This window comes from Solanum tuberosum, unplaced genomic scaffold, assembly GCF_000226075.1.
Source record: "Solanum tuberosum cultivar DM 1-3 516 R44 unplaced genomic scaffold, SolTub_3.0 scf00360, whole genome shotgun sequence".
NCBI lineage: Eukaryota > Viridiplantae > Streptophyta > Magnoliopsida > Solanales > Solanaceae > Solanum > Solanum tuberosum.
In genome coordinates this window covers 2,582-12,425 of record NW_006239282.1, presented here as the reverse complement: position 1 = coordinate 12,425, position 9,844 = coordinate 2,582, and the positions used below count along the sequence as shown (strand labels likewise).

Here is a 9,844-nt window from a genome sequence, read left to right as displayed (position 1 = left end):
AGAGGTAAGGGTGGAACTATACTTCACCTACGAGTTCATCAGAATTCAAGTAATTTTAGCATACTATATTCTTGTTATTGTGTCTCCATGTGTGGATTCACAATAAGCATATTTGTAGTGAGATGAGGCCGTATTGAAACCCTGAATTTAAAGAAGAAAATTCAAGAGAAAATAAAGAAAACATTTGTTATTGCTCTTGTTTTCTTACTGCTATGTTATGCTTTCCTTGTTATTTGATGTCTTCTTTACTTCTATGTTTTCCTTTTAACTTCTTTAATGTGCATTCCTTGAGTCGAGTATCATTCGGAACAATCCTTCTCCCTACATGAGGATTGAAGGATATATACTCACACTCACACTAAATTGGTAAAAGATGTAGCAGACCACATCAACTTATTTCTAAATCGAGATCTATCTCTGGTGACAAATTATATTTGTACATTTTTTATCCATCAATAATTCAAAAAAAATAAAATGCTTTTGAAACATGTATATTGTTAATGATTTATTGCTTTAGAATACAAACAGTACTATAATAATTGACGATAGAGGACTACGCGTAACACACGTATCTGTAAACTAGTATAATAATAAGGAGAAATGCTTACAAGAAAAACATATTCAATGTTTCATCCTCTATTTGATAGAAAAAAAGTGCAAAAGGAGCATACCATCAAAACTAAGCAGAATTCTTACCAGATATCGTTAGGGGATTAACGATGCTTTCTGCATAGGTTTCTGCAGGATTGTATCCCCCAACAGCAGCAATGTGTTCTAGTTTTTTAGTTGAACCATCAAATAATATGATTAATCCCCGAATCGAAAGTATAATGTCCCCCTTATTTGACTGGCGAAGGTGTATAGAAAATGTGAAATTGGGTGAAGAAAACATATATAGCACAACATATTTAGGATACTCGATGGTGAACCGTTTCGTCCATGACATATTACCTCTACAGTCTTTCAAAATCCAAACATCAGAAGTAGTAGCACATATATGACAAGTATAAAGCACAGCAAGGTCACTTCCCACTACTCCCAGTTTGATATTAGAATGGTCTTCTCCATGAATGGGAATCTCCAAGCTTCCCCATGTCTCGTTTGCTACATCAAAAGAAATGATGTTGCGTGCATCATCATCATCAATACCCGTGGATGCAATCCAATAAATCATCCCATTGACAAATTTACCGGAATGATTTATTAGAAATATCCCCTGAAGCTGGTCATGGAGTGTTTTCCAAGAATCATTCCTCAAACTATATATAGTGACGACAACCCTCACGCTGTACACCTCACCATTGTTAAAATCATGATAATGATCAATAAATAAAGCTTTATAATCGTCACGTGAGTCATCGTATCCAAAACCATATTTAGTATTGAAAGAGGTACCCCAAGGAGAATTAAGTAATTTCATTGACTTGCTAATGGTGGGATTCCATATACACATCTCCCTTTCATGATTGTAAATAAAAATCAGCCCATTGGCAGAACCCACAAAAGAAGATGATAAAGTGGGTGGATCTATGTGAAGTAGCTCCTGAGTGAGTTGTTCTTTGTTAAAGAGGTGAGGGAGTGAACAAAATTTGTATTTTTCACTGCCTGGAAATACAACTCTATGATTTCTATTTAATTTGAGATGGGTGTTGACAAAATGAGGGCTAGATATTAGTTGATTCCATGATTTCGAAACAGACATACATTTCAAAAGAGACTTTGTGGGAAGCCTTAAGAGAATGTTTGTTATGATTTCATTTGGGAGTATCGAATCATGATTTATAGTGAAAATGAAATGATACCATGAGAGAAGAAATTTAAATAGAAAAGTCTGATGAATCCAATCCCGAAAAGCAAGAAACAAAAACATGGTCGAATGTTTTTCACTGAAGTGAGGAATTTCTTCTATGAAGTTTTTCACTAAAATTGTGTTCTCTTAAAATGACTTTGTCTGACTCATTTATTTATGCAGAAAATAAGATAAGGAAGAATTTAAAGAGATTCAACATGATCCAATATGTATTATATATATATTTAGAATAATTTTAATCATGTATAAATTGTATTAGTATTTTTCTATTAAAGGGGTTCATCCTCTTTGGATAATTACACGAATAGCTTTAATGTATTTCTATATTTGAATGTATGATATATATGAGTATGAAATAGAGGGAGTACATTAATTGTTTTTCCTTAAAAAATCATAAATAGGACAATCTTATTAATTTACTATTTATGAATCAATTCAAATTAGCATAATACATAAATATGACTTTTAACTTAGCCTCATTTCACATTTATGCCCTCCAACTTTGGTTGTGCACAAGTAGACACTTAAACTTGTATAAAGTAGACATATATCCATTTATATACTTATATTCACTTGTTTCCAAACATAGTTTTAGATATGCCAATAGTAGTAGCATTTTTCTCATAGTTGCATGCCGTACAATTATTGTTACTCCTACTAAACATCACATTATTTAGTTATTGTTATCGCTCCTGTTTTCGAAATGCTTTTCTATATTTCCGGAATTCTATGTTATGCATTCCTTGTTATTTGCTATGTCCTCTTTACTTTTGTGTTTTCTTTTTAGCTACTTTGATGTGCATTACTGGAGGCGAAGATCTTTTTGAAATAGTCTTTCTACCTCCACGAGGTAGGAGTAAGATCTAAGTACACTCTATCCTCCTCATACCTCGTTGTGGTACTGCACTGAGTTTGTTATTATTGTTGGCTCAATGCGAAGATGAATTATATGGATGTATAATTGTCCTTTCTTGATTTGTCAAAATGGACAAGTAAAATAAGGAAAAGTAGTAATTAGGGACATAGGAAGTATTATGATATGCGATGCTTTAAACTACCGCCAAGCCTATCCCAACGACAATGCTTGCCTACCTACTAAATACTAATCGTCCATCTTTATTCACGACCTTCATACCCTACTATCTACATTCACGTCCTCAATAGATTACTTTACATAAATAGAATCCTCCCCTTAATAGGTGTTAAAAGGGGTGGTAGTTAAAAACTTTCAATGAAATTCTTTAATTAGTTCAACTGAATCTTCATCTCTATTTATTTGTCCATGTTTGACTTGACACACTTCTTACAAAACATTTACTATGTCACTCCTAGACTATTAATAATATTAGCTATGGAGCACAACCTTTTACTTATTCGCAATATGGTAGACATATCAATCCACAATAAAGTTGAGGACAGTTATATGAATCTTCTTCAGCTATTCCTTTATATTCGACCACAACATCCCAACAACCGGCCACAGTCGTAAAATCTAGAACAAGATTATATTGATTACATTAATTGGGGCACATTGAATCAATCTTTAAACAGAGGGTAGAGATTTGTGGTATGCGTCTAATTCACTAACTTTTTGACATAGAAGAAAAACTGGTAATATTTATGTGATGACAAGTTAGTCAATAACCATGGAAAGGGAAAACATGCCATTTATGGTTAAAGAGAGCTTTTTAGTGTTGAAGTTAAGAGAAAAACATCAGTTGTAGAGGGAGATGGATTTTGATTGTTGCGATTCTACTTTCACAAGGAGTTGCATAGTGATGATTCTGTTCTCTAATCAAGTAAGATATTTAAACCGATCCCTGTAGCTGAAATTGGCTAATAAATAACTTTCTTAACTCTTTGATAGTTGGTCTCCCCTTTATGAACTTCCCAACTATGGTAAGCTTACAATCAGTAGTTTCAATTGAAGTGTCACGACCGGATTTCTTGAGTAATGATGACACCTACTATAACCCACTAGTAGTTAAGTCAATTCATAACCCAGAACATCAAGTAATGGATAATAGGGTAGAAACAAAGTGGAAACGGTAATATAACAACAAAAATAGAAGAGCGGGCAGAAGCAAACCAAAACATAAATACAATAAGATCCCTCTGGGAACCTGGAAGCCACAAGTAAGAGCTTCTAATATTAAAAAAAGCGCAAGTCCCAAAATTGGACCCAATCTATAAGGCTTGTCTAAAAATAGAAAAGACTAGCCAACAAAGTATAGATAGAGATAAATAAGTCCAAGACGCCATTTGCTAACCCTCATCTCTGAAATGAAGCTACAACAGAATCGAATATCAATCCTGGTAGCTGGTGCTCGAACCTACATCATAGAACAAATGCATAGTGTCGCATGAGTACCAAAAGAACATGTACTCAGTAGGCATCATAGACCGATTAAGCAAGAGGATAATAGAAATATGAAATGTGAGAATAAAACACAAATAGAGGTCAAAAGAATGGAAAGCTAAAAGAAAGCACACGAGTGTACTAATAACAGAAATGAAGTAAGTAGATCTAGTTAAATCTAATTGGGACCCATAAAACCAGAAGGTATACTCGTGCACAAATTTAAGTAAAAACTTGAATAGGCCTCCATAAGCCCAATGGGTACACATAATAGCTATAACTACTAAGAACAAGTCATGGTGAGTCTAGAACCAAATGATGCGTAGCGTAGAGCTTGAACCGCAAATAGATCTCCGAAAAAGGACCATAGAGGACATAGCTCGGACCTGTAATCATGTACATCCTCCAAGTAACCAAGAACAAGTAGATAGATATCAACTCCGTAGAATATAATGAGCCCAAATCACGGACTGTGGTTGAAGATCAAATTCCATACATTTAATCTACAATTAAGTATAAATCAACTCAGTAGAGGATAGAGAGCAGTATGAACATATCTTTAATTCTTCGACTATAATGTCTTCCGAAGGATCCAATATCAACTTGTCATAAAAAAACCACTATGGAAAGACGTCCGGTCCCAGATGATTAGTACAATACTTCAAGCTTGAACTAACTCCAATCCTAAGAGACCAAGCAATGCCCGATATCACAATCATAATCATGGGGCCATAGGAAGAGGGAGAATGGATAAAAGGTTGAAACATATGAGTCAATGCCTAATCTAAGGCTCATTCTATCAGACCCAAGTCAGCTACACTTGTCTACATAGAGCTAAGCCATCTGAAATAACGTTTGAGCAAAATTAAGGCCAAACGACTCCAATATCACAAGTATATGACAATAACTATTCTAAAGCTAGACTAAGGCCAAACATTCTCAAATCAATCAGTAATAACAAAAACTAAGGCACACCACAAGGTGAGGATAATTACAATTATCCATCAACATGTTTCTAGTCCCGAAATGCCTGGTAAAGTTTAAAGCATGATTTCAAAGTAATCTAGAATGATAAAATAGGTACCCGCCCCAAATTCACATAAAACAACATCCTTTCACATAATCAAGTTTAATCTAAGGAATGGAAAACCTTAGCCTCTACCTTTAGGTTGAATGTGCGTGCTCCAAATCATGTCTCCAAAGCTTTTCCCCTCCAAACAGCCTCCGAATGTTGCCACACTAGAAATTACATAATTATTATGTTAATATAATCCTTAAGGCACTAAAATAACATTAAATAAAGATGGACCGAAATTGGAGTAAAAATAAGAAATATGGGACCCGCACTAAAAATTTTGAAATAGATTTCGTCAAAAGGTCCTAATATCCTCCACAAACTTGTGACCCAAAATGGAACACAGTACGAGGCTAAAAAATGAAGCAAACAACATGCAACAAGAACACCATAAAATTTTAAGGCAAGGGTTGGACAACCCCTTTAGGATCAAAATTACCACAAACGAAGGCTCCCTAAACACTCTAACACGTAGCCCAAGCTGCCTAATCAGACCAAGCTTTGAATCACCAGAATCAGAGTCCCACTACTCTCACAATTGAATTTACAAACTTGGAGTGTGAGCTGATTACGTCAACTCTTAAGACTAATGCATGTGTCGTAAAAGCAGCCACAAATGCCGCTAAAATGACTGGGTAAGAAAGGAGGGCCTCTCTTAAGCGAGCCACTGGATTCATAAGCAGAAGTAGCTTAAGCAATGTTAGGGCCACTTAAGAAACATGGCCTGAGCTGGCTAGGCTCGCTAACGTGAAGCCCTGACTGCTAAAGTGATGTAACGACTCAGAAAATGATAGGTTAAACTAGAGCCTAAATGTGGGGGTTAACGTCAAAGGTTAAGGGGTTTAGTAGTTAAATGACCAAGTACGTACTAGAATCTGTAGTTTAGAAGACCTTCTAAGGTTTGGTTGGGGTTGCAAGGTCAAGAGCCAAGCCAAAAAGGGCAAGCCTAAGCCAAAGGCCAAAGTTGCCCCAAGCTTGGCCAAACACTGCCCAAAGACCACGACCACTTTCACGATCAGTGGTCTTGACCACGGTCCGTGAAAGGGCTCATGAGGGTCCCTTAGGCATGTGTGAGACTTGGCATTAAGGCCTAGCCACTGCCTAGGAACCACGACCTCCACCACAACTCGTGGTCTTGACCACAGATGGTGAGAGGTCTCGTGGTCTTTCCTTAGCATTTTAGGGGCCAAGGTTTCATAAAACTCCATCTATTCACTTCCTAGCATCACCACGAGGGTCTTCACCACCCGTGGTGGCTACCACGAGTCGTGGTGCCACCCGTGGTTGGCAAGACAATGTGCTCACAAGGCTGCCCAATGAAGGCTCTCCTTCACGAGCCACTTCACGGCTCGTGGGATTGCCTTAACCACTTGGGAGCCTTGACAAGTTGAGGGATATACTGGTCAAGGGACCACGGGCACCACCACGGGCCGTGGTCCACTTGACTGATCGTCTAGGTGGGCGTGGTCCCTGACGGGGGCTGCCCAAATTAAGGGTTATTAGGTAATTTCCTTTTAATTAATTATGGTGTGGGGTCATTTTTAATTAGTTTATATCATATATATATAAATAGTTTTAAGCCTTGAAACACTTCATTTTATTCCTCTATTCTCCAAAACCCAAATCAAATCAAAAGTTCTTCTCTCTCTCAAATATTTCTCTCTAGAACCCCTATTGAAGAACAAAGAAGGAGATCAAGGAAAGCTTGAAGAAAGGAGCTTTTCAATATGAATTTGATAGGATTCTACACCTAAGGTATGAGAGTTCTTCATCCTTGGGAAGCTATTACCCAAGGAGCCATTTCAAAAGCTTCTAACTCAATTCTAGAAAACTCACTTAGCTAGGGTTTCAACTCAACTCCATGGATTCCTTTTAAAGTTGCTTTTAAAGGTTGAATGATGTTTGTTTATGAATGTATGACTGAATTTATATGATTTTAACTCATCTCCTTCAAGAATCCATAAGACCCCCAACCCTAGCTATGGCTCTTCTTTACATCATGTGATGGTTTTGCAAGTTGGTCAAATTGATTGGAGGTGAGTTAATTATGATGTAATTGCATGATCTAACTATGATTCCATATATATAATTGAAATGAACTTCTCTTACTTGACTCTTGACTTCTCTTGACGTTGATCTGAACTGCTTTTCACTTGACTCTTAATTGATCCTTGAATTGAATTATGGATTCAAGGATTAAGATTTGTGATTGTAAAGATCTCATGTTGTTTAGGAATGATTTTAGATAGCTAAACATAAGAAAAGACCGAAAATCAAGATTTAAATGTGGGTCCGCGACGCGGAGGCATAATTAAATTTTGGTTCTGAAAACGTCTTTTAAGGCCGAACACCTCGTGTCAACTCCGTGATGCGAAGCTGAAACTTCAAATCTGGGCACTAGGCTCGCGACGCGCCGCCACCCTTTGATTTCGTCCGATGAAATTTCTTCTTCGTTTTCCAGCTCCAATTCACCCAAACTCGGTTCTTTTTCTCAAATTACTTTTAGATACAGATATCCAGCAAAATTACTTAAGAACCTAACTCAAAATGACTCTATAATGCGAGGTAACGAATTCATAAACTTCTCAATTCATCCCAATTCAAGAACAACATTCAAATTCAAGAATTCATGTCAAGAACATCAAATTTCAATCTCTTTAGGACGAATTTCACTGAACTAAACATGTTTGGCGCATGGGTGAATGAACCCAACGCTATGAGGGACTCACATACCTTGTGGGTATCACCCCCGACGAAATCCACAAGCTGAACTCGACGAACTTGACGATTTCCTTGCTTCTCCTTCTCTATTCTCCTCTTCTTTCCTCTTCTCTAAAACCCTAACTCTTTTCCAAAAGTGTAAAACTGAAAAGGTTCAGTTTAGACCCTTAATTAATTCAGTAAAATGAATTTAATTAATTGGATAAGGAAAAGACTGAAATACCCTTCAAAAAATCCGGATTGGGCATTTCCTTATTCAAATAGCCCAACTTCCATAGGGCGTATATCCCTCGTACGAATTTAGATTCATGCAATCTTGGTGTTGTTGGAAAGATCGTTCCAAAATCTTTCCAATCATATCTGGAAATACATCTAACTCATCCTGATCTAGGAGTTATGTTTGTTTGAAGTTGACCAAAAACTCACTTTAACTTACTTAAAATTTTCCAGATTTCCTTATACTTTTCAAAAATAACTATTTCCAGATTTTAAACTTCCTTCTAGTTCTTTCTAGTTGCGAGATGTTACAATATCTCCCTCTTGGGAACATTTTTCCTCGAATGAGATTACTCTTACTAGGCTAAGGATGTCACATCAAATGTACAGTTTAAACACCCAACAAGTACCATACAGTTTCGACATGCCAACTTAATATCAATGCCAAGAAAAGGGTTAGTACCTTAATTTGGAACTTCTCCGGCTTCGAAGAGAGGTGGGTATCTCTTCTTCCTATCCTCTTTAGCTTCTCAAGTAGCTTCTCTACAAACTGATTCCTCCACAGAACTTTGACTTGATGCTACTTCCTTAGTCCTTAACTTGCGAACTTGGCGATTTAGAATCTGAACCGGAACCTCCTCATAAGATAAGCTATCCTTGATATCAATATCCTCAGTTGATATGATAAGTGAAGTATCTCCCATGCACTTCTTCAACATGGAGATGTGGAACACCGAATGGACTGCTACTAACTTTGGTGGTAGCTCTAACTCATAAGCTACATTGCCAATGCTCTTGGGTATTCTGTAAAGACCAATATACTGGGGATTGAGCTTTCTCTTCTTACCAAATCTCATAACACCCTTCATGGGTGAAACTTTCAAGTAACTCAATCATCTACCATTGGTACACACAACCTACCTTGATATCTCAATACACCATCTCCCCCTTATTCAAAAGCCATTACTTTTTGCTTATGAAAATTTGCCTTTAATTCAAGCAAGATAGGGTCTTGGTCTTTCTCGCCTTTTATTTCTAGCATTAATGATTATTCAGACCCATTCATCACCACTACTCCTCCTTATGTGGAATTTATTAATCGAACTCTTAATCGTGCAAGTTTATGCATCTCTTGTGCTAACTCCTTCTTACCTTCCTCAAAATGGGCGGTACTACGCATAGACAACCTTCTTTGCCTGAGATTAAGCTCTTTCTGAGTGAACACATACTGAAGACTCTTGTGATCGGTGAACACATCCACATGAACATCATAAAGATAATGGCTCTATATTTTCAAAGCAAATACAACAACAACCAACTCTAAGTCATGGGTTGGGTAGTTCTTCTCATGAACTTTCAACTGTCTGGAGGCATAAGCTATAACTTTGCCATTCTGCATTAAAACACAACCCATGTAACACCCCGTATTCGGAACAGACAAAAATGCAATTTTTGAGAAGTTGCAGGTGCAACTTACGGTCACCATCCACGGATCGTAGGTCAGACCACGGCCCGTGCTGGTGGTCCGTGGTTCACCACTGCAACCCCTCCCTAAACCAGCTCAGAAAATTGGCTAAGTCCCGACTCACGGACAGACCCACGGTCCGTAGATCAGACCACGGTCCGTGGTCTGTGTCCGTGGATCGAGACTTCCCTTACCCAG

General features: G+C 37.3%; 1 protein-coding gene across 1 annotated transcript; it reads right to left on the bottom strand.

The window, feature by feature from the left end:
• Window positions 1-679: 679 nt before the first annotated feature.
• LOC107063435 (F-box/kelch-repeat protein At3g23880-like) lies at window positions 680-1,453 on the bottom strand. Its single transcript, XM_015315328.1, has one exon. It carries the CDS (start codon window positions 1,451-1,453, stop codon window positions 680-682), a length of 774 nt encoding a protein of 257 aa, XP_015170814.1.
• Between the last annotated feature and the right edge of the window lie 8,391 nt (window positions 1,454-9,844).